General features: G+C 42.0%; 1 protein-coding gene across 4 annotated transcripts in view; it reads right to left on the bottom strand.

Moving 5' to 3' along the window:
• Positions 1 to 26442, bottom strand: part of LEF1 (lymphoid enhancer binding factor 1) — a 117063-nt gene that overhangs the window by 36038 nt on the left and 54583 nt on the right. For all 4 annotated transcript variants that reach the window (XM_027543868.1, XM_027543867.1, XM_027543870.1 and 1 more), the window contains exon 4: positions 2802 to 2934. In XM_027543868.1, the coding sequence (XP_027399669.1) occupies positions 2802 to 2934 (133 nt within the window). The remainder of the gene's footprint in view (positions 1 to 2801; positions 2935 to 26442) is intronic.

Genomic DNA, 26442 nt, shown 5'->3' with positions numbered 1-26442 from the left:
CCACCACCCTATCCTAACACACATGCGTAAAAACTAGTGTGATTCCTAACAGGAAATTAACCTAAAGCTATTTTCTTAAAAATAAGAATGTGTTCTGCTGACAAACTGTTTGTATTTATTGAATAAGCCCAACTAGAGTTAGAGTATGAACATGAGTTTCTTTTTTTTTTATTTCAGGGGATAAAGCTAACCAGCCTCCCAGGAACTTTGAAATCAGCAGCTTAGTACCACCATGCTGTAACCAGCTGTACATGATAGAACCAAAAGGCAGGCAGGGGAGAGAAGAGTAAAGCCGAGAGACCCAGTAAGTGTTAGACTTTTCTCCCTCATACTTATTTTTTGGTGATGATTGTACCCAAGTGGAATGATACAAACTCAAGATCATGTAAATTGATTCTTAAACCAAGGTTTTATATCCCCCTACCTACATAGTGATGGGATACATTAAGTCTATGACAAAAAAGTAATTAAAAACAGGATTTTTATATTACAACAAAAGCAAACAGTATCATAGAGTAGAATGCAAAAATCACAGATTTTTAGCACAAAATATTTCAAAGAAATTGCAAGCAGTTTCTGGTCATGCCCCTAGTCCCTTCTCTAGTTCTGAAAAGTTTGTTTAAAAGAAAAGGTTTGAGGAGTAATGATAAATTACAATTATTAAGGTAAAACAAGGTAGGGTAGCAGTAAGATATGGAAACAGAAGAGAAAATGCAATTGTAATTGGTAGCCAGTTAGAAAAATTTCTGTTTTAAAAACTAAACTCTCCTAGAATTTGTGAGAGAAAAACTACTGAACTATTGTGTGTTACTCTTTTAAAATTTTTTATAATGTTATTCTTTTAAGTAAGTTCATTTCAAAGTGCTCTGAACGGGGACTGGGATAAGGTAAATACTATGTAATTGTTATGTAAAGAAATAGTTTAAAACTAAATAAAACATACTCTTGGATTCTTTTTGATAATAGCTTGTCTGGGGCTTTTACACCTATCTTTAACTGTCATCCGCATCTTTATGGTCCCCAGACATGCATCTCTAGCTTAGGCCCTGCGCTGGGACTGTGACCTGCACATTTCCCTTCAGACATCCCAAAGGGACCTCAAACTTGCCACACCCAAGGTCACATTCTCGAGCTTTCCTCTCAAACTCAGCTTTCTTCCTAAGACACTTGTCTTAAGTTTCCTTTCTCACTACATATTCACAGATCTGCCTCTGTTGTTTGATTATTTGGAGGTCCTTTACAAAAGGAAGTATGGGAGAGAAAGGGCTGGAAATGAGAATAAAACAGAGACAAACCCAGAAACATCCGCCACAATGATTCTTGCCTTCTCTAAGAAGATCTACTGGGGCTCCAAGCAAGCAAAGTCCTACTAAATTGTCAAAGAGTCATCTTTTTAATAAAGGTGGGAAATGAAGATGATATATATTTAACCTAAAAGTGTTCAGAGAGGTGAGAAAAACACTCAACCTCTGAACTTCACTGTTATTTTAACACATTTACTAAATACTGTTGTTCACGATCCATCAAAGATAGGGCTGGACAAAAGGGAGAAGTGCTGGAGAAGGCATGTTTGACCCCTTTACCCTTTACATTCTCTGCCTTCACATGGCTTTACAGGATCTTTCATTTTGAACACCTCAAGATTCTGCTGAGGTCCAAGTATGTATGTGCATGAAGAGAGCAAGGGCTCCCCTGTGAACACACTGCCCCTCTCTCAAGGTCTTCCTGAGGATGCTGGGACCAGGAGGCTGCGAGAACCTGTGCTTTGTGTCCGTCCGACAACCAAACCAACCCTCACGCCTCAGGTTACAAACAGGCATTTTGATTTTTGAGACTTCTTATGATATATGTTTCTCTGTAAACGATACAGAAGCAGAACTTGGTAACAGTGTAGAGAAGCAAAATAAGGTTCATGTTGCTTTGAATGCAGACCCACTCTAGTATTTCTGCCTGGAAAATCCTATGGACAGAGGGGTCTGGTGGGCTATAGTCCATGGTGTAACGAAGAGTTGGACACAGCTGAGCGACCAACACTTAGTCTGTTTTGACTTTAGACAGAAATGGTTTTGCACTTTATGTGTGTGTGTGTTAAGTCGTTTCAGCCGTGTCCGACTCTTTGTGACCCTATGGACTGTAGCCGCCAGGCTCCTCTGTCCATGGGATTCTCCAGGCAAGAATACTGGAGTGGGTTGCCATGCCCTCCTCCAGGGGATCTTCCTGACCCAGGCATCAAACCTGTGTCTCTTAGGTCTCCTGCACTGGTGGGTGGATTCTTTACCACGAGCGCCACCTGGGAAACCCTTTGTACTTTAAATATAATTTTTGTTGAGAAACAACCAAAAGAAAAGAAAACACAACAGGGATATTACTGAAACCAAAGGAAATCACAAGCCTCAAAAATATAACATTTGAAGAAAAACACCTCCTACTTTGTCCCTTTTCTAACTTTTTTTTTCAGTACTATCATCAACATGTAGTACATGCTGAAATAAATGAATATGGCAAGGGGCGCTGAGGACTGAATTTGTAATATATTTTCACAACATATCGGTTTATATTGTGATCATAGATCTTCAGAGCTGTCACGGTGAAAATGACCCTTCACTATTTTTTTTTTAATCCCGAAAAAGAAAAGGCCAACAACAAATTCTTGTATGCTTATTTAAAAATTGCTATCAAATACAGTACTCTTATCTCCTACACACGTGTTATGACATGAGCAGAGGCACCGGTGAGCTCACTCAGACTGGTGAGACGAGGCTCTTCCTTCTCCAAAGAGGCCTGGGCAGCAAGGCTCTCACCTTGTTTGGAGTTGACATCTGATGGGATGTGTGACGGGTGTGATCCTGGAGAAAAGTGCTCGTCGCTGTACGTGATGAGAGGGGTGAGAGGATGGACCGCGTGGGATGGCTGCACCACGGGCACTTTATTTGACTGCAAAGTAACCACAAGGACAACAGTTAAGACAGACTCCCAGCTCCTGTCTCCTCTCTCCTCAAAAGTCAACCAAGAATTATCTCCAGACCTAAACAACTGAAATCATCTGCTCTACCCACTTAAGATTTTCAGGATTTTCTCATGTTAAATACGCCTTGAGTACATGAATATCCCACCAAGAAAACGATCAGTTATTTAACCAAGGCCCCTTTGGAGATTTAGATTGGTCACTATTATTCCATGACATCAATTTTCTATACATACATATTTACACCCCTTTTGGATTATCTCCTTAGCTTAAAGTCAACAAACAGTTTCTGGAGCAAAAGTTATGAATGTTTTAGTAACTCTATTCATTACATATGTTTGGCATAAAATGGGCATTCAATAAACATTATGACTAGATAAATGAATAAATATTCCAACTTGAAAGGCAACTTTTTAAACAACCTCGTATATATAAATTTGCTGTAATGACATCATCTTAGTTTATAAAATTCATAATCCTAGAGTTGTAGAGTAGTAAATCTGGCTCAGCTAGTGAAGAACCCGCCTGCCAATGCAGGAGATACAAGAGATGTGGGTTCGATCCCTGGGTCGAGAAGATCCCCTAGAGGAGGAAATGGTAACCAGCCCCAGTATTCTTGCCTGAAGAATCCCACAGACAGAGGAGTCTGGCGGGTCCATGGGGTTGCAAAGAGTTGGACACGACTGAGCATGCGCACACAAACAGAATTGTACATCCTTAAGAACCAAATTATACCATTTTTTCATGTTCTATAGTTTCGCCAATCAAACATGACCATCATTTATTATGCCTTAGAGCTGCTTAGCTCATCTTCAGTTCCTCTAGGTTCCAAAAGTATTAACAGATAAAACGGAGTTTCTAATCTTGGGTTTAACTGCATAATGTGAAGTATAGCTTACAAGAACACTTCAAATTGTTGACATTTATATTTAACATATTTATGTCTCTTATTTGTTTAAAAATAAATTATACTATTTAATTTGAAATTCTAAGACTACATAATAGCAACACTTATTAAAGGCTCAGGTTATTCATTTGGAATTCAATTTGAAATCTGGAATTCTGTTGTTTGGTTAAAGCTGAATCTCCCATGCATACTGCCCCCTTAATAAAGTGCTTACTAAGCAAATCAGTAATACAAACAAGACTCAGGCAGTTTAACCTAATTAGAGGACTGTTTTAAAAGAAACTACCCCCCACACACAATTCAATACAATTATATGCACAATATGTTTCTGATTTTAAACTCATCTCCTAATTTAGGCTGTCTCAGAAAAATATCTATTTAGAAATATAATAAGTAACTCATGAATTTAAAAGGAACTCTAATGAATTCTAAATATTCTCTAAATCACTAGTTCAAACATGCCTTCACCATGCTAGTTTAAATAGGCTGTTACTATTCTACAGACTAAAATACATGTGAAATCACTTTCTCCAGAAAAGAATATATTATTAACATCTTTTGTGTAAGTCCCTGAAAAATGCACAGGGACATAGTGCATAGTGCGTAGGGACAAATCTGAATGGCTGAGAACCCATGACACACCTGTGTGTGATGGCTGCACCCACTCCATACACTGATTCTGTCACTTTTTGTTGTTGTTGTTGTTTTACAAATTAGGTATAAGAAGTACGTGGTTCCAACAGAAAGAACCATCCTCAGGAAAATCAGGAGTAATTATCCTAGTAACTCTTAATTCTCTCTATGGTTAGTAATTCTTTACACCCTATCATTACAACCTCCACCCAAAGAAACTTATGAACTAAAAAAAAGCGAGGGGGGGAAAATCACACTTTTTTAGACAATGATATGCTCTCCTTGCTAGATTTCCCCCTATTTTATAATTACCAGCTCCCCTCTAACAGCAGAGCTCGCACAGCTCCTATAGCCCTTGGCGTTTATTAAGTAGAGCACCATTATCAAAGCCACACGCCTTTCTCTACACACCTCTGCACAGACATCTATGCATATAAATGTGTAAAAGGTTAAAAAAAAAAGTTTCCATGCTTTTCAAGTGTTAATGATACAGGGTGCCAAGTACACAGAATGAGCTTCTCAAATATAAGGAATTTAGAGTGCTAGAGGAAGTGAGGGGTGGGTGGGTGTAAGGATGTTATTATTATAAACCCCTTTAAATATGGAAGCAAAAATCTCAACACTCAAATGCTAAAATGAATGCATTTCAACTCTACTTGAGAATAACTGTTTCGAGTTCCCTTTCAGAAGTCTCATAAGAAGCATAATTTAAATGATCTACAAAGATATTTTCTTAGGGTAGTTAAAAGGAGTAAAGCATTACAGAAATCTTCTGCAAATATATATATATATATTATACACACACGCACATTTTACGTGCCTTTCTTATTTTCAGAGCACCACCTTAAGGAACTTGCATTAGCAGGCAGCATCTTCTTAATGTCTGACCTATCCCTCCAGTCATATAGCTCAGAATCTGGTGCCATGAATTTTTGCTAAATTATGCTATCCTTGCTCTCCTCTTAATTTTACGGTTTTCAACACAGATTTGCTTTCCTGTGGGAAGGAGATAAGAAGCTGAGGATTTTAATTTAAGCTCTGGCCTTGTCTTATACTTTGCAAGATGGATAGCGAAAGCAGTACTAGTAGGTGTGTTAAAGCCAACAAGGATTATGTCCATTTTTGTGGCCAAATAATAAAAGCAATATGAAATCTCAATAATATGAGCGAGCACAATTCTAAGGTTTAGAGTCTGCCTCCTGCTGACCACCTCCGCTGTGTATATAAAAGGATCCAACCGACACCACAGACGCTCGGCACAGCACCTTTCCAGTCAAGTGTCCTCAGCCCTGAACTGTGGGCTTCCTCTGACGTCAGGAGTTACTGTCCCTTGATACTACCTGCTCACACAAGGTGAGAACCTGGGCACCGCTACTTTGTGCAAGTTTTAAGACAGAAAATATAACCATTGATTCCCCATCTGCCCTTGGGTTTTTTTTTTTTTTTAACTTTTAAATTTTATATTGGAGCATAGTTGATGAGTAATGTCTCAGTTTCAGGTGTACAGCAAAGTGATTCAGTTACACATATACATGTATCTGTTCTTTTACAAATTCTTTTCCCATTTAGGTCATTACATAATACTGAGCAGAGTTCCCTGTGCTATACAGTAGGTCCTTGTTGATTATGCATTTTAAATACAGCAGTGTACACATGCCAATCCCAAACTCCCTATATAACCATTCTTAATTCTAGCCTTTGAATCTTCAAATAACAATGTGCTGTATACTGGGGAGGAGAGTAAGTGAGGAAAGAAAGAATAATTGACCGCTCAGTTTCTACAGACAAATTTATGAAACTATATTATAATGCCTGGTTACAGGTGTCTATGTGGGCATACGCGTATATTCGTTAACACCTAAAATGTGCCAGATGAGATCTGGTGCCACTGTCCTTGTACACGGCAGCATCCTTTCTAGGTGCCTCAAAATGGGGATGCAGGTGTTGGAGACACAAAAGAAGTATGTAAAAAACAGAACAAAAAACCCAAAGCAAAATCTAAAAAGACTGCATCAAGCACTACGAAGAAGAACCAGGTGATAAGAATAGGGAGTGTGTATCTGTATCCCTTTGTATCATATTAAAGCTGAAAGAAATCACAAGTTCATTTGGGCCAAGATTTTTATTTGCCAAGACAGGAAGCTGAGAATCAGAGGTCAACAGGGATGGGTATTCACGTCGTGGCTACTGTCAGCACTTAAAATAAGACGGCTCTGCTCGCTGCACAACTCCAGGAATACAGGGTCACTGCGAAGACAGCAGGAACAGAAACCCCTACTGCACTCAGTACCACGAGACCAAGCAGGAGGGAAACTCCATCTTTTTTGGCTGGTACTCTGCTGGGTCCTGCACAGCCGGAACAGCACCAATGGACCCCAGTGTTCTGGATCCTTCCCCACCCTGCCCTGTGCTTTTCCCAGCACACGTCTCCCTGTATGGGGGGCGCGGATTCTTTTTCATTCAAAGGGACAATCAGGTAAGTCTTAGCTTCCAGAGAACCACCAGATAGTCCCAACAAGTGTTCCTTCCTCGATCATCTCGGGAAAACAGAATGCACAATTACTCCACCTGTACAAGATACCTGGCAGCCTCAAGTTGTCCCAAATCCTCCATGCCTGCTCAGAGAGGGGTTCAGTACCTTGTCTAAGCTCACATAGCAGCATATGGCCAAGTCAGGCCACAGACTTTCATCTACTGATTCCAGCTACACATCCCCAGCAGGGAGCAAAGGTAAAAGATGGAATGAGCAGGTACTGGAAGCAAGGGCGGGGTGGTGGGTACAAAATATCAAGGATGGATTTGAGAAGACAACTCTCCTGTCTATAGTCAGCACCCACACAGGAGGAAGCCCACAGTACTTTCCCAAACTGGAAAACCTACCATCAGACCACCCTACCCATGTAGCACACAATAATTACAGCAAATCACACTTAGCCAAGTACAGTACTTTATAGACGCCATTATCTGCCTCTTCCGGAGGAGGAAAATGAAGTACAGAGAAGGTAAGTAACTTTCCCAGAGGCCCAGAGCCGGCCAGTGGCAAAGCCAGGTTCAGATGCAGGACGCCTGGCTCTAGAGACCATGTTCATTACCAGTACACCACGTGGCCTCCCTCAAGTGCCCAGTTCATAAAATCTTGGATGCAGAGTGGACCACAGCTGACAGTACATGACATCCGTGAAATGAGCGTGTGGTCTCCATCCCCGGCACAGGAATCACGTCAGACAAAGAGGCACCTCAGCCGGAGCGGTCAGAGCTGCACCCGCTCAACAGCCACCTTTCTGTCCGGGGTTGGAAAACACTCCGAGAAAGCCAGCTTGGTTGCCACCCAGGCTGGTCCCTGCAGGTAAAGACGGCTCTGACATCATAGCCAATAAAACCCACACCTCCTGTGGACACCAAGTGGGTGCCACTTAGGGACCCTGAGAGCCACCCCCACAGCAGCATTCCCAGAAATGACCCACTCGCAGCTGGCAGTAACTCGGGCTGTCGTACCTGCTGGCAGCCTCTGAGGATGCGGTTCTGGGAAGGACTAAAAAATGGTTCAGCTTCCTCCTGGCTCAGGCCATGGGCCTGCTGGTAAGTGGAGGGATTCGGGGAGAAACCTGCTGGCCAGGGAGCAGTCCCCATTTTTCATGTAACCAGATTTCCACTAAACTCACCATGCAGGAACAGGATGTGTGTGGGGGTCTTGAGTTCCATTTCAATTGGCTGTACGTTTGATCAACTGAAGCCAGGGGAATTTTAACACTCCACCAACTTATTATGATGAGGAATTTCACCTGGCCTGAATTGTTACGGTGGCACTTTACTTTGTATTAAACTCTGCAGAAGTCTGGTGTTTGTGAAATAGTAGCCAAATTATTTCGTATCGTGCTTTCCCTTCCCTGTCTGAGAAATCTGAGCTTCTCAAGCCTTCTCACAAAGAACAGATTTAATATACCCCAAAAGGATACAATAATTTTTGTGTTAATGAGAACTCTAAAGTAACTTGGAAAACTTTCCTAAGCTCCACCACAGTAAACACCTGACTCAGATCTGATGTGACTGTCACATCTAAGACCATGACTGGTTGTGATGCAGCCGTTCCCCGCCCCTGCACCCCCCTCCCCCCTCCAGATAATGATGAGCTCCAGGACTTTGCAGACTTCCTGAGCAGGAACTGGAAAAACTCTTAACGTTCACAAAGGACAAATATTCCATGAGCCCAACTCTGGAGGCAAAGGAATGGTTTCTATTGGACATCTGGAATATTCTCCCAAAGAAATGAAGGAACACGTTGTAGGGAAAGGAATTAACGTGTACTGGACACCCAGGAAGCGCCTTCCTTATAGCCGTGCCTTTGCATCTGTGGCACTCACCCAGAGGTGGGCAGGTGCATTTATAGATGAGGAGGCAGAGTCCTTCTGGGCACAGCTACTTCATAATCAGAGGGGACAGAACTTGTGCTGGCACGGTCAGGCACTCATGTCCTGCTCGTCCCGCCCCACACTACTCACCACTCAGCCCCTCTCTCCACTGCTGCTCCAAACCACCCTGCCAGCTGAGTGTGGCCTGCCCTGGGCCCTACTGTGATGAAGAGTCTGGAAAGGACCATGGGCCACTTGGAGAAGGCTGATGTCACCAGCAGGACTCCAAGCAGAGCGCTGGAACCGCTGCTAAAATCAAACGGTGTGGAGGGCCCTCCATGTTCCCACTTCCCTATACGGTGACGATTTCCATATGTTTCCTCACTTAATCCAGAAGGTACCCCTAAGTCAGGTGTTGTGATTTATGTTTCACAGATAAGAAAACCAAGGTTCTGAGAGGGTAAGTAGTTCATACAAGATCACAGGATGTTAAGTAGCAGAGACAGGATTTGAACCCAAGTTGGTGACCCTGAAGTCCACAGCCTGTGTCCCAGTGCTGGCATCCTCTTGTTGCCAAGTGCATGCAGTGAGCAATAATACAGTTGAATATTCAAGTACACGGGAACTGGAGGCAGAGTTCAAATCCCAAACATTCAAATGCCACTCAGGCGCTATGCTTACTTAGGTACTTCATGTAGCTTTTCAGAATCTCAGTATTCCCACATGTAAAATGGGTGGAATCATACCTCACAAGATGAAGGTGAGGCTTACTGAACAATGCAAATTAAACACCTGTCAAGTCCCGGAATATATGTTCAACAAATATTTGCGGAATGGATAAAGGAAAGAGGAAGGGGGAAAGAGGGCCAAAAAATGAATACTCTGCTCCTCAAAATTCAAACCACTCATCTCTAATACACAGCACATTTTAGAATTTAGAACTGTGCTTTCTTTCATGTGAATCACCCCTCAAACTCTCCCTTCTGCAACTGGTTTAATACAAGATAACTGGATTCTTTTTTTGTTTTCTTGACAACTGGATTCTTATATCTGCTTTTACATTCAGATCTCCATTTTGATATGTTATCTTGACTGAAGTATAAGAAGAAAATCTGACCTCAAAGATACATTGTTGAAAGGGAAGGATTCTTTTAATAATTTCTTCAGATAACTGTGGATATTCTTCTTTGATACTAAACCAAAACTCAACAAGTGGTAGTTTCTCAAAAGCTAGTTGCAATGTAGAATCAAAAACCTTATCAATACACTTTTCCTACTCTTATATTAAAATTGATTGTTCTATCGAGTGCTTTGAATATATCCATGAATCATTTTGCATTGGGTATATGGAAAATAGTGTTCACTGAGTTGACATATTTTGTTATACAATATAAAAATCACATTCATTAATATCATCACTCATCAGAAAAGCTTGAAGGATTTGATTATCAAGCCTATGGGCTTCCCTCGTAGCTCAGTTGGCAAAGAACCTGCCTGCAATGCAGGAGACTGGGGTTCAATCCCTGCGTCGGGAAGATCCCCTGGAAAAGGAAACAGCAACCCACTCTAGTATTCTTGCCTGGAGAATCCCATGGACAGAGGAGCCTGGCGGGCTACAGTCCACGGGGTCGCAAGAGTCGGACAGGACTTAGTGACTAAATCACCACCACAAGGAGTGGCTACACGTTTTCTCATATTTTAATTTTTGCTTGAAAGCTCAAATTTTATCACTGGCAACAAATGCTATCAACTGTTTTCACTGAGGAGAGAGACTTACCTTGCTCGTTTGTGAGAAAGTATCTGCCAGGTGCCAGAGTCCAAAGAACCACAGTTTGTCTGCCAGTCATGCAGTCCAAGGGTCAAGATGTTTTTTTTTTTTTACTGCTTCATCAAGGATATTACTAAATGACTCTGGCATTTTTTCCTCTAGGAGGGTGTTGTGACGTAGAATTCAATGACTATTAGTATCATTTGGTGCCAAAGCATCAATCGTTTTACCCACTGTTGCTCCCGGGCCATTGATGCAAGTGCCAACACAGGAGAAAAGACGAATGTGTTGCTGTTACCATGAGAGCAGTTCTGCCCTCGGGACCTCCTATCTCAAGGAGTCCTGGGGGCCACAGATCACACGTTGAGAACCGTGGCCTACGGTAAAGTAACAGTACAGAGAGAGTTGTTGGTTGTGGATGATCTGAGCTAACAAGGTGAAAAGTACCATATTTGGTAAGTTAAGCTCAGAAAGAAATCGATTAATGAGGTACAAAGGTAAAGTGCTTTCATGATGTACTAAGTTATCATTTTTTTTCTTTCTATTTGCTGGTGTTATAAATCTACAAGAGAAATTTTAAAAGCAAACAATCAAACATAATATACACCACATCTTTTAAAATGACATTAAAACTTTTCACACTCCTTCAACTCTTTTAACTCAATATAAAACCCTAAACTTATGTTCGTTCCTTCAACTTGAATTATTTTCTTCAAAGGAATCCTTGATACACACTGGCTGGGAATACAAGCTTGTGCCCTTTGCCGTCAGAAGCCCTCGTCCCCTTCCTCGGGTACACTTGGTTCCCACCGGCTCCGTGCTTGCAGCTCCAGGACAGGGTGCCGGGCGCTCGCCACACTCTATTGCTAGCTCTTGTCTCCTCTCACTAGATAGAGGGCGGGTCTTGGTAACTCATCCCGAGCATCGAGCAGAGGTCCTGGTGAAGTGGAGACATTCAATACCTACTTCTTGTGACTTAAACTCCAAATGAGGCTTTCAACACTAAGAAGTCTGTTTAAGAAAGAATTCACACCCTTAAATTAAAAACAGGGATTGATCCTCATGTTTTCTATTGCTGCCTAAAGTTACTGCAAATTTCAGCAGCTTAACACATCACAATGTACTGTGGGGGTTTAAATCACAGATTCCACGGGGACCAATCCGGTATGGTGTCACCAGGCACTCGGCTCAGGGTGTCACAGGTGTCGACCGAGTTTCTGTCTGGAGGCTCTGCAAGCTCTCTCCTGCTGCTAGGAGAATTCTGTTCCTTGTGGTGGTCCCATGTCCCTTCTGCTTGTCAGATGGGCCGACTCATAGTCCCTGTCAAGCAGCCCGTACACTGACTTCCTCTTCTACAACCACTGGAAAAACCCACTTTCTAAGGGCTCCCGTGACTATGTCAGGGCTCCCCCATAGCCACTCTCTCCTAAAGCCAACAGCGAGAGTGACAGAGCGGATGGAGGATGGCTCTGATCAGCTCAGGATGCTGCAAGACCTGATGTCATCAGATAAACCACTTCACTTTCTCATTTTTCTCTCCGTTTGCAAAATGTTATCACTGACTGATTTTCAGCAGATAAAAATGAAGTACCATTACAAATGTTATTATCTGGTGTTACAGTTATTCTGGTTACACTGGAAAGTTCTGAGATTTAGTTTTGTGTTTTCCTCCTCTCCTTTTTACTTTTTTTAACCTGGGGACTATGTCATCAACAGTGTGTTACTCACACACAAGAGCGGACAGCGGTGGTGGCTCAGAGGGGAAGGTTAAGAGAAGATTCTCGCATCTCCCACTTGCCTTCTCTCAGCGTCAGGGGAATCAGGGAGAGCTATGTGCAAGGGAAGTTCCACATTAACAACGGGTCATGGCTTAAGGATCAGAAACGAGCAAGAACTAAACAGAGTTGGGGCTCTGGACAGATTTATTTTGAAGAGAATGATAACAACCAACATATAAGATTCTGGCCAATTATTTGCCTTTTAAGAAAATTTTTTAGAGAAATCATTATTTTATATTTAAGTGCAACTCTTTTATCACAAGGTTCTGTCTAACCTAAAGTTTTTGGCTTAATTATCTGACCCTTTAGGGTGAATAAAGAGTCAGATAACTCCCATACCATTTATTAATCACTAGTAACATGAAGAGTCAGACACGACTGAGCGACTTCACTTTCACTTTTCACTTTCATGCACTGGAGAAGGAAATGGCAGCCCACAGCAGTGTTCTTGCCTGGAGAATCCCAGGGACGGGGGAGCCTGGTGGGCTGCCCTCTATGGGGTCGCACAGAGTCAGACACGACTGAAGCGACGCAGCAGCAGCAGCAGCAGTAATGCACTAAATTCTATAGAAAATAAACATGGTAGAAGGGAAATACATCACAGCTATAGGTTAAAACTTGGATGCTTGGGTGAAAAAGACAAGAGAAGGGATGTTCACTGAGTGTCTCCTGTATTCTGCGGCCTATGAGTGATACTTTTATACTTGGGATCTCCATATTAAATACAGATCTATTCTACCCCAAACAGATGAACTGATCACTGTGAACTGCTGAAAAGAATGGCAACAAAGGGCAATAACTCATTCGGGAAGCCTAAAAGAGACCTACTTTTCAGTAACTGGAGTCTATAAATAGATGGACTGGGGTAAAGCTGAGAAAAGATCAGAGTAAAAGGGAAAATGGCTTATAATTATGTAAAGTTGCAACATCCTATTATTTGATTTCACAACACCTTCACCACACCCCTAATCCTCTGAACACTGCCTTCACTTTTCATGTTAAAGACTGCTCTTTGAAAAGTATAAGAGGAAGAACTAGAGTCATTCAAGATAAACCAAAAACCAAAACAAACAGGTTTGAGATTTACTGTGTTAGTGGTAAAATATTATGAGCAAGGCCTGACGGTGGCTAATTCAGAAATTGAATACAGCTATGAGGCACAGGAGAAAGGAAGGGTCACTAGATTCCAAGGAGGCAGAATGAGGAGGAGGAACCTGCCTGGGCGCTTGGCTGGAGAAGCTTGGGTGCTATGGGTTGCACATGTGTACGTAACATTTTACAGAGGAAGGTCATGGGTAGAGTGAGATTCCAATGGTTTGTAACATTTTCTGGATCACAGACGTTGTGATGTAAGGGAAGCTTTTATACAAAAACAGCAATGGACTAGGGCGGGAGGTTTCAGTGTGTGCAGGGGCGGAGAGGGAACGGAGCAGTCCGTGGACCCGAGATTAAACACTGTTCTAAGAGAGAAGCGCTTCAGCAATCACTGCATAAAAATCTATTCTAATTACTAAGCTGGAGAGAAGCGCTTCAGCAATCACTGCATAAAAACCTATTCTTATTACTAAGCTGGAGTTTACTCAGCTTGTTGAAAGTGGTGTTTGTGTAGGTCACTGGGAAATAATGGAATGCAACCGCGTCAGTGAGGGCAGGTTGAGAAGCAGGGCAAGGGCGTTGTGTCTGCCACGGAGCGCGTGGGGCAGGAGCGGCAGGCGGTGTCTCCTCTGTCACTGTGACAAGGCTGCGTGACGACGACAGGCAACGGGACAGGGCACACTGAGGCAACTCCAGGAGCTCCGAAACCACAGAGTGGACACTGCTTTGGGGCAAGTGGACCCCTGCAAGTTCTCCTCTAACCTCACCAGCCATCCATTCTCAACGGACTCCAGCAGGTTTTCTGGGGCTGGTCTGAGCACAGGCTGGTTAGAGACTCTCCACCCACTGCCCTAGGGAAAGCATATGTAAAGGGAAGGTAAGTTCCCACTGTCACCACAGAAGGATCTATTATGACAGAAGGATCTATTATGCAGTTTCAGGGGGCTGGAAGATTTCCCCACGGCACTCAGAAGGTCCAGGCCATGACGCTGAGCGACTCGAGATCTCCTCGGGGGAGGAGGAACTGGGGACACTGCGTGGCGTTGAGGGCAGGGAAGTCCCACAGCTACCCAGGAGGGCAGATGAGCTTACCTGTGCTCAGGCTGCAAATGGATGGTACAAAATTCCATAGCAGCAAGGGCCAACAGGCTTAAACCTGGTATTTTCATACTGAAAAGGGATCCTTGACATGTAAAATAACTATGAAAAGCATTTGCTTTTAGTTTAAATAAAATTGACTTTTGTTTTAAGATCAGGTTTGAAGCATTTACACACAGTAGTAAGAAGGCTTATGAGCCAATTTTGTCCCATCAAGTGGTCTGATTTCAGTAAGTACCATATGTGTAAAATAGTTCCAGCTTAAAATATTTAAGTCTGCGGGAATCCTCATTTTTCTATAGAATTTGCTGAAGAGTCTTTCAGAAATCAAAGGAAAAACTACAAATTATTTAGGGTTTGGCTACTAACTATATAACTTGAATTGAAAGCTAAAGCTTATTAGGAAAAGCAACTCATTTTCTATGAATGTATGAATGTCACATTTATGCTCCAAGATAAGCTTTATGAAGTTATTCTACGCAGCCATGCTGTCCAACATGGTAGCCAGTGGTCACCAGCTTCTGAGGGCTTGAAATGTAGCTAGTCCAAATGTAGATGTGCTATCATTATAAAACACTGGATTTCACACATTTACTGTGGAAAAAAGAATGTAGAATATCTCAGTAACTTTTCATATTGATTATATATTGAAATAACATTTTGGTTATACTATGTTAAAGTTATTACTAAAATTAATTTTACAAGTTCTCTACCTTTCTGATGGGGCTACTAGAAAATTTAAAATTACATGTATGACTTACAGTTACGGATTTACATTATATTTCTAACAGGCAGCTCTGCTTCATAGTTTCAAAATCTGTAGGTAAGAATGCACCTTTCCCTACTGTACTCCAATGTGACTTAAGACAAATAAACAAAAAAGGGCATGTTTGTTAACAAAAGTTCCTTTTATAGAAAAGGAAACTTATGGATAAGGAAACTGAAAATCAGAAAAGTTTCATGGCAGAGCTGGCAATCAAACATTAGGTTCTAATATCTCATACTGAGGGCCAAGTCAGTAAGCTTAAAACCAAATATTTAGATGACATAATATAAAACTATAGCATTTCATATTATATAGCACAAAAGGAAGAATATCTGTGTTTTATAGGTCAGTGAGCCTTTTGAATAAATGGTGATTTGCACAGCAGTTATATATAACTTCTTCAACTTGTCAGCACAGATTGTTTTAAAAAACACCTAATACACATTTTCAGAGTTAATGATTAACTCAGTCTTTGATAGGTAACCATCTTTCTCATCTCACATCAGAGTATATTGTCTGAAAAAAAAACCACTAGAATTTATCTTGAGTGAAAATTATGCTATAGACATCACTATTTATAGGATATACTTATATGAGTCAAGGAAAAAGAACCTTTTGTTTTGGATTTGAAGACAAAATCTTGAAATGAGTTGAAACTGAGGCATAAAACCTGAGTGACAAAAGAAGTAGATTACATTAAGAGGATTTTGTTATGTAATTCGCCACATTTCGATTCATCTAAAACCCCCCAAATAAGTCAAACTAGAATAGCAAACTTTCCTTGAAAATATTTGTCTCAATGGTATAAAAAAGAGGAAGCAAAACGTAAAGACTCTAAAAACTCAGTTCTACTTATGTATTATGAATAAAAATATCCTACAGCCAGTGGAAAAGTAGAGTAGCAGAGATGACAATAACTATTCTCTGTTGTTGAAAAAGGATACTCCCGTGAATATAAAATCAAAGATAAACTACATTTTGTAGCATCTATTTGAATAGTAAATGTCCTTTATGAAATTAGTTTGCATCTTTTTTTGGAAAACGTGCTGATGAACTGAAGGCAGATACTGAATGCCTGACCTACAACCTCTCCCAACAGCAACCTAGGTGACTGTTAATTTACAGCAGTGTGTTGCAGCTGGCTTCTCCTAGCTCTCTAGAGCTGACTGCTACATTTTCAGGAATTTTGAGAACCTGTTAATACTATGTTGGTAGCTTGAAATTGGCCATGGTGGGATTATTTATACCATGAAAATTGGCAAATGTGAAAAGTCAGTGCCACTTCCCCGCAAGCGGGTTGTTAAACACGAAACGGCACACCACTGGCAAACACTGAATCCCTTCCTAAATCGCCAGGTGAAACAGACTTTTCTCTCCTTATTTCTCTTTGCAAGTAACAGAAACATATCCTTACCTTTGTCTGAAACCATTTCAGAATAAGAAATTCCAAAGATTATCATTTTATATGATCGAAGGTGACCTGATCCATGTCCCCAGGCCCTGTGAACACGTGGCCACTGGTCATCGATTACTTCTGCCTGGTTCCCCACCCCTGGGCCTAAACAGCACTGGGCGAGTCAGGAGACAGGAGTGAGGAGATCTGTAGAAGATCTGTGGGCATCTTCTTCCCTCTTCTAATGGAAATAGTTCACGTAGCCCAAAAATGTATAAAATACCTAATGTAATTATTTTTCAAAGTTATCCATAACAAATGAATTTTACACAGAAAAGCAAATAATTGAAACTATGTCATATGTGCATTAACAAATGCAGCTTCCAGCATGAGGGCAGTATGTCAAAGTGCAACTATCCGGGTCAACTGCACAGAACCTGGTATTGGGCTAAATACTAATGAAGAGGGAGATGAGAGGCTGCTGTCTTTACAGCACATTCATTCAAGAAGTAGGACATAAATTCTCTGTAGAGAATTGAGAATCAACTTAGGGATACTGGAAAGCAATTATGAGTTTTAAGGAGAAGTATAAAGGAGCAAAAATAATTTAAGGGTTAATCAAGGAATATTCTTAAGACACTCTACTTTTTGCTTTAACAAAGCTTTGGTTTGTTAAATACTGAGCGCACTTGCGCTCCAGAGCCCACTAGCCACAACTGAGCCCATGTACTGCAACTACTGAAGCCCATTCACCCCAGAGCCCATGCTCTGCAACAACAGAAGCCACCTAAATGAAAGGACTGTGCACAGCAATAGAGCAGCCCCCACTCGCCGCAACTAGAGAAAAGCCCAACAGCAACAAAGACCTGGCATAGCCAAGAATAAATACATTAAAAAATGTATTAAAAAAAGATAACTTTTTTAAGAATGTTTTTTCTCTGATGCAAATATACTACAATATGGTCCATCTAAACACATGAAGAATATTTCAATTTATAAATATTTCAATTTAGCACATGTCACCTACTCCATCTGAATGCCAATATTTTACTGATGTTTGAAGTTAGTGATTGACCTGATAACACAGAAAGTGCAAATATATATACTGAGGGGCCAAGACAGACCAAAGATGATTCACAACACAAGAGGTAGCAAGAGAGGTGAACACATGTGAGGGGTGGGCAGACAGGAATCAGGTGCAACAGCTTAATGTTTTTGAGTCTGAGGGTTGGATTCTTGCCATCAACAAATGATAAAAGTGTGGGCCTGAGTATCTTCAATGCTGTCTCCAGAACCACTGATTCTGTGATCCCAAGGGTTCTAAAGCTTTGAATTTCAATAGTTTTATATTTTGAAGTTCTGTTTCTTCTAGGGGTAAACAGGAGAAAGGAAGAAGAATGTCAAGAAGCAAAGAAAGTACTGTGTATGATCAGAGATGACTTATTTACCTGAACATTTAAAAACTCAGTTTGAAGATGGCTCAATGTCACACTTCGGATTGGGCATGGGCTTGCTGGCAGTGTGTACTGGTAATCTGAAGGAACATTCATAAAGCTTGTAAAACACATGTACATTAGAGGGCAGGAACATTTTAATTGTCTTTAAACCAATTTTTCCCAGGCCAAGGACCTGTAAGATTGTGCTAATTATGATTAAGAAACAGAACTTCCAGATGAGATGAGTCATCCTGCCAAAATTCCACTGAGGGCTCTCCCTTTCTGCAGCAAACACAGGTACCACTGTGTACTCCTGCACCCCAAGTCTACCTGGACTCTCCACCACTACATTAACCTTCAAAGACAAACCCAGTTGACTTAAGAAGTGGCAGTCCCCTGTCACTGGGCAGGGAGATAGTGGCCTCCTGACCTAGGAACACATGCACCAGAAGGCCAGCCCAGAGTCTGCACTGGCAGTCTGAGCTGATATTCAGTACCTGTAAGCGCTGTTAGTCATATGGCTACAGAGTGATGGTCCTACAAAACAACAAACGCTGAGGAACCCTGGAATCTAGATTCCAGGTATCCTGTAAGTACTTTACTGCAAAGAGGACGCAGCATTGGCAGTTTGGTCTAGCTATGAATGAGCACTCTAAGGAAAGGCTGATATCCTGGGGGGGAAAAGCCCGAACTGAACTATGACAAAACCAATTTTCATTAGTTTACAAGATGTCTGCACGTTCCTTGTCTCATTTGGATCTTGGTATCACCCTGGAAGAAAAGTATTATTAATATCCCCATTTTTTAGACAAGGATAAGAAAGCTCAGGGAAGTCCAACACCACAAAGTCAATAAGAAAGGCAGGACTAAACCCTATTTTCTTTCATCTAACCATGATGCAGCCCATTTTCTGATTATCCAGTGGTTAATAACTTCTCTCATTAGGTTGGAAAAGTTGACCTGGAACAGGCCACAGGGCCTGAGACACAGGTGTGAGAAATGTCAAGCAAATAGCCAAACGAGAAAGCAACACAGAACCTGCCACTCTCCGCCCCCAACGCCCGCCCCATCATCATCTGTGTTTATGTTTTAGGAATGGTTATGCAACATACTAATGAATAGCATAATCAATCAATACATTATCCATGAACCTTGCAATTTCCCAAGCCAAGCTGATGAACAGAACGTCAAGGAAGAATATAAGCTATCATTCTATTTAGAAAATTCCTGCCTATAAAACAAAAAGCATCATTTTAGGGAACCTACGTGCCTCTCTTTTTCACCTTCCCTTTAACTTTCAGTTTATGTTAACAAGGGTCATTTCCTCAGGCTCTCAAGTGTTTCAGTTAATTAGCAATGCTCAGGATACCTTCTCAACCTTGATTATTACTGCTAATTCTTGAAAATAATTAAGCTTCATTTCACCAGACTTTGACTATGTCTATTAAAAAAATCCATGAAAATTCATTTTCTCCATCAACCCTATTTAAGCCAGTTTAATGTAGAGATAACATAAATCATTGTAAATAATATGCTTTCTTGTATTTAACACAACCTAACATTTTCCTACTCGGCTTATTCCTAGTTCAGTTACATTTCCTCTAACAATATATATTAACTTGTTTAACTCCTACTTCCCTTAAAAATGTTTTAACTGGGTGATATTTAGGCCTTTAAAAATCTTTCAAAGAAATAGGTAAGAAAATAGTTTTTCAACTTCTCAAAAAGTTAAATATGGAATTACCATATGATTTAGCAATTCCACTGTACCTAAGAGAACTGAATGCATATGTTCATATAAATATTGTACACAAATATTCATAGCAGCATTATTCATAATGGCCAAAATGCAGAAGATTCCAAATGTCCATCAACTGATGAATGGATCAACAAATTGTGGAACATCCATACAATAGAATGTTATGCAGTTAGAAAAAAGAGTGAAGTTCTGATATATGCTAGAATATAGCTAAACCTTAAGAACTACATATGAAGTGAAATAAACCAGCATGTTTCTATGCATTGTCGAGAACAGGTAAATCCATGGAGACAGAAAGAAAGTGGTTGTCAGGGGCTGAGGGGAGTTAAAAATTAGAAATGACTGCTGGTAGGTAAGGATCCTTTTAAGTGATAGAAATGTTCTGGAATTAAACAGTGTAACAGTTCCACAACTTAAGAGAATATACCTAAAAACCACTAAACTGTACAATTTAAATAGGCAATTTTATGGTATGTGAATTATACCTCAATTCAAAAAATAAAATAAAGGTGCAATAACTGATATGGACTGAATGAAGGCTAATTTGACTACATATGTAAGGCAAATACCAGTGATATTTACTGTGTATGTGTATTCTATCTCTGAACCTGGTAATTTTACATGCAATGATGACAGGGCAATCTCAAAAGGCTAAACTTGGATTATACATAACCAAAGCACAGCCCACAGCATGACACATTGTGTGTTTAGGGACACAGATGTCACCTAGATAATCATATTGAGGACACAGCAAGGAGTGAGTCTCCATTTCCCTCACAGACACACTCCTGGGCCTTTCTTACAAGCCATTAGGAGGGCTATTATGGGTCCTGCTGTGCCCCTGCCCTTCCGGGACCTCTCTCTGGGATCGGTCCATAGAAGGCATCAATCTGACTCTCTGTGGGCACCACTGCAAAAGGACACTAGGGAACCGGAGACTTTTCCAGGCATTCTCCAACCTGCCAGAGGATGATTAGGGTGTGCGCAAGCCTCCAGGGAACTGGCATGGACTTCTCAGGTTGCACCCAGCTGCCAGGCAGACAGGAAGGCATGCTTTATGGGTGCTGAAGGGAGCATACGTTTTAGACTCAGAATCAGGGCAGGCATGGAAGGAAAGCCTCCAGGAACTATCTCCAGGCCCAAGCAGCAGGCCAGGTTTATAGGCAGCAGAAACCTGGGAAGCCTGTGTGTGCAACCTGGAGTTCTAAGTACTACGGCAGATATTTTATACTATACTTAAAAAGGCAGTGAGTTTTAAAGTTACAAGTGTGTAAATAACCCACTGCCATGTATTATCCACTCTCTTAAGAGGACTACTGGGGTTGTAATAAAAAGTTTAAAGGCTACACTCTAATTTTTAAAAACTGTTTTCACTTCAAATATCTCCATCTTCCCAATCCCAAGCGGTTTCAAAATTAACTTCAATAATGTTCAAATAATGGTTTTTAACCATTATGTATGAAAATTTTAAGTCTTCTCATTTCTCTATGGAGGATCTGGCCAAATGTTTACGAGAGAACAATGGAAATGATCCCACTCTTCCAATGTGGAGTCTCTGTCAGCGCTCTCAATAGCCTCCCATCACCGGATATGTGCAGAGTGACTCCTGGGCTTGAGATGAAATATTCATTTTATGTCATATGAGAGGGGAAAATTGCCACTTCAAAGTGATCAAGAGGAAAGTAGTTTATTAAAGTGGGATTTGAGAGCTGGAAGAAGCCTAAGGGCTCCAAGTTTGACTACCCTCCGTCGGTCTGTTTGAAGAGCGAGTCAGGGAAAGCTGGGGACGTGGTTGTCTACAGCCGGGATTCCGATCCTTCGCTCCTCCTATGAGAGCACGAAGCCACCAAATCCACCAGAAAGGCTCGAGAGTGAGCCAAATCTGGCTCAGGGAATAAACAGTTCAATCAGTTCACTTCTGCTCAACTCAATAAACTTTAAATTGAGTACCTACCATATTAAGGTGCAGGGCCAGACAAGGAAGGATGGCAAAGGGACCAAACACAAGAAAACCTCATCTCCGCTCTCAGGGACCTTGGAGGCGAGACCCATACGTGAGTAACTACCACACGGAGTGTTCAAAGCACAGCTAGGTCAGCGGGGAGACGAGCGAGTCTCGCAGGAGGTGACAGGATGGAGGGGTGGCAGTGACAACGGGAGTGCCTCAGAGGAGGCAGAGGACGGCGAGCTGCGCCTGACGGCGGGCTGCGTACGGCGTGAGGGGAGAGGCCAGGAGAACCGCCTTCCGGGTTTCTACACAGAAGCCTCAGAGAATCGAGAGGACGCCTTTGTTGGCAAGGATGAGGGAGGCAGGTGGATGAAGAATGACAGTGGGCTCTGTCAGCACACACACTTTCTGAGAACATTTTAGGTCCACTGAGGGAAACAAAATGGGGTGTCATGGCCTTTGACTGCCATGAAGTTCAACTGACCAGGTTCACCCCTCCCCTGCCCCCACCCCCGCAGCCTCTCGGCGCCATTCCCCGTTATACAAGACCACACGCTCACGTACCAGTGTGGGTATGCACTTTGTTGTCCTTCAATGAAACAAAATTAACAAAGCGATTTTCATGAGGTCACTGGGCGAGAAAGTGGTAGAGCCGACCCCAGACCCCACGCATGGCCCAGGATCTGGGCTCTGGCCCCAGCCATCCTCTACCCCCTTAGTGCTACCTCTACTGTGGATGAGCTTCAAAGATCGGTTGCAGAAGTAGTAATCATTTTCCCAAGCCCACTTGGAAAATGGTAGAAAAATAGATAAGAAAAAGCGACATCACACGATCATCAAAAAACACTTGATAATGAATGGCAGTTTACTGCCATATTTATATTTGCTTTCAACTTTTGTTGAGTGATCAGAGAAGAAACCCACCTGACTGAGAAGGCTGAAAAATGGGGAATAACAGAGGCACGAGTAGAAATCAGACAGCAGGCCAGACACTGACAGCGTGTCATCCAGAGTCCAACTTGAGCCTGATCAGAAACTATAAAAAAAAAAAACCCACACCTCACAGGCCCCTTGTGGTCAAAAGGCCACTGGTCTTCGTGAAAAGGCCGACTGGCCTTTAACCTGTCCACTCTGTCTGCTTTATGCCCGGTGTCATTTTTATTCCCACATGAATACAAACACATGCCTGGAAGAGGGGCTGAGGTCAGCGACCTCTGTAGGCAAACCTGACGGAGCTCATGGGCACTGACAGGGAAAGTGGTTTTCAGGAAATGTCCCACAGATTTAGCAGTCTTTGTTCTGGGAAAAGTGAAAGTTCCCATAGTATCTATGAAGAGAAAAAAGACTGGAAACACATACACTGAAATGTCAACCTCAAGGTTAACTTGTGGCACAAGAGGTAATCTTGTCTCTGGTGCTCTTCTGTTTGCTCTAAAATTTCCACTAAGAATGTTATGTATTAGCGTTATAGTCAAAGAAAAACAGTTTTAGAACAAAGTGAAATTTTAGTGTTACTTGAGCTTTCCTGTATAAAAGAAATTTCAGGGACTTCCCCTGTGGTCCAGTAGCTAAACTCTGCACGCCCAAATCAGGGGCCTGGGTTCAACCCCTGATCAGGGGACTAGATCCCACCTGCTGCAACTAAGAGTTAGCGTGCCAACTAAAGATCCCACAAATGGCAATGAAAATCTCGTAGGCTGCAACTAAGACCCGGTGCAGTCAAATAAATGTTAAAAAATAAAAAAAGAAACAGTATATTATGAATTTTATTTTGGAGAGCCACTGAAGTCAGCTTCAAGTGCAGATTTTTAACAAAAATTTCCCCTATATTTCTGTCAAGAAAGTGATGATCTTCACACAAACACACTGAGCACATGAAAAGAAAAAAACTGGGGTGTTATATGCTTTGACTGTCATGGAATTCTTCAGGGTAAATAGATGGGGAAACAAAGGAAACAGTGACAGACTTTATTTTTGGGGGGCTCCAAAATCACTGCAGATGGTGACTTCAGCCATGAAATTAAAAGACACTTGCTCCTTGGAAGAAAAGTTATGACCAACCTAGACAGCATAATAAAAAGCAGAGACATTACTTTGCTGACAAAGGTCCATCTAGTCAGCTATGGTTTTTCCAGTAGTCATGTATGGATGTGAGAGTTGGACCATAAAGAAAGCTGAGCACCGAAGAATTGATGTTTTTGAACTGTGGTGTTGGAGAAGACTCTTGAGAGTTCCTTGAACTGCAAGGAGATCAAACCAGTCAATCCTAAAAGAAATCAGTCCTGAATATTCACTGGAAGGACTGATGATAAAGCTGAAACTCCCAATACATTGGCCACCTGATGCAAAGAACTGACTCACTGGAAAAGACCCTGATGCTGAGAAAGATTGGAGGCAGGAGGAGAAGGGGACAACAGAGGATGAGATGGTTGGATGGCATCACGGACTCGATGGACATGAGTTTGAGCAAGCTCTGGGAGTTGGTGATGGACAGGGAAGCCTGGTGTGCTGCAGTCCATGGGGTTGCAAAGAGTCAGACACAACTGAGCGACTGAACTGAACTGAGTGTAGAATTCAATAGTCCACTTCATTCTTTCCCCCCGTCCTTGCTGCCTCCCACTGCCACCTCCCCTGTTATATTGATAAGAGAAAGAAGAAGATTCAGAAAACCTAATATAGGCACAAAACCCATGAGGACAGTTACCACATGAAGGTCTTATATTGGGAGCCAGGATATCCTCAGAAAGCACAACTCTGACGACTCAGAGCCAGACATCCACAGATAGGCTGGCTACAAAGGGAAGGGGTAGGGGAGACAGAGAGAGCCATGAAGTGAAACTCAATGGCACTGAATTCTAGAGAAAGATGGAAGTATTGACTGAGACCCAATCACCTATTGAATCACTCTGGAAAGTGTACAGCTGCAAGGGACCTCAACCTTGCTCTGTGGCTTTATAACAGTGTGCTTCAACTTTGAGGTTTCCTCTCGGAATAGCTCAGATTTTCCACATCAACCTTCAGGTGCTTTGCAAGAGATGAGTTGTGTAACAAGCCATAACATCATGCTGGTAATGAAAAGGTCTCAGTTTATCATCTTATCTGCGATCAGTTTGTCATAGCACCTCTTTCTTACTTTCGACTTCTTCCAGATTGACTCACTCACAGTACACCGTTTTCTCCTTGTAACCTGATCTGGTTAAGAGGTGCTGCAGTAATGTTCTACTGGGCTCCGTTTTTCCTACCCAAGTTAAAGCAACAGCATGCGTAACAATTGGTAGTTGCCTTCTGAATGTGTACAGTAACTGAATGTGTATTACAACACGAGAGATGTCTCATGGCCTTGGCACTGGGAACAGTTCCATCAGAATACGAACAGTCACATGGTCAGGAGAAACAAGTGACCGGAAAGACCTCCCACCTCATCCCACCAGTTCTTTCTGTCCCATGAAGTAAACAGGATCACCCGCAATACTTGTACAAATCACTACCTTCTTAACTTATTTATGAGGTATACTTGCACGAGGTTAGGATTAACTGTTAAATATTAGGTTTGAAAATAAACAGAAAACAAGCAAACAAGTCCTTCCTGTTGAGCTGGAAGTTTCTCTCTCTCTTCCCTCACACTCCTAACTCTATTAAACCTCTTAATTACATTAAAAGGATCTGGAGTAAAGATCTTGCTAATAATTAAGGGTGACTTCTGTGTGTTTTTCACTCGTTGTCAACCAGGAATACAGGATCAGATCCAGACCAAGTATGAAATGCAATAGGTCCCTCCTGTCCCCACCTTAGCATACAAACTTTGATGTGTAAAAACTTCCATTTCTACCTAAGGATGTAGTTTGGATAACAAAGGAGGTTGGCAGACAAAAGATAATTTGTTACATCTGCTAGAAGCTACTTGATCTTTGGGCATATCTGAGTGAGTACCTGTGTGGAAGAACTAATTAAATTGGAAGAAAGAAGAGAAATCCACTCCCTGCATGGCCATCAACTATTCCCCTGTAGTGTTTTTTAGCCTGAGCATGTCCTCATTGCTCAATTTGTTTCAATATTTAGCAGATGAAAGCTAAATGCTGGTCCCCTGCTGGAGGCTGTCATCTAGAAAGGCCTCTAAGAAGAGAAACAAGTTGTCTTCTAGTATACAAAGGGGCTGAAGTGCGGAGTTTGGACCAGACTGCCTGGGTTTGAATGTCACATCTGTCGCTTAACAGCTGGATGATCTTTGGCCAAGTCACTCCATCTTCATGAGCCCAGTTTCTTCACATGGAAAGTGGGAACCAGAATAGGAGCACCCCTAAAAGGCCACATGAAGAGTGTGTGTGTGCCAAGTCACTCAGTCATTTCCAACTCTTTGCGACGCTGTGTACTGTGGCCCGCCAGGCTTCTCTGTCCATGGGGTTTTCCAGGCAAGAATACTGGAGTGGATTGCCATGTCCTCCTCCAGGGGATCTTCCTGACCCAGGGACTGAACTACTGTCTCTTATGTCTCCTGCACTGGCAGGTGGGCTCTTTACCACTAGCGCCACCTAAGCCCAGGTGCAGGA

The sequence above is a fragment of the Bos indicus x Bos taurus genome, chromosome 6, assembly GCF_003369695.1.
Source record: "Bos indicus x Bos taurus breed Angus x Brahman F1 hybrid chromosome 6, Bos_hybrid_MaternalHap_v2.0, whole genome shotgun sequence".
Lineage (NCBI taxonomy): Eukaryota > Metazoa > Chordata > Mammalia > Artiodactyla > Bovidae > Bos > Bos indicus x Bos taurus.
Note: the sequence above shows the minus strand (reverse complement) of the source record. Positions and strands in the feature narration are given on the sequence as shown.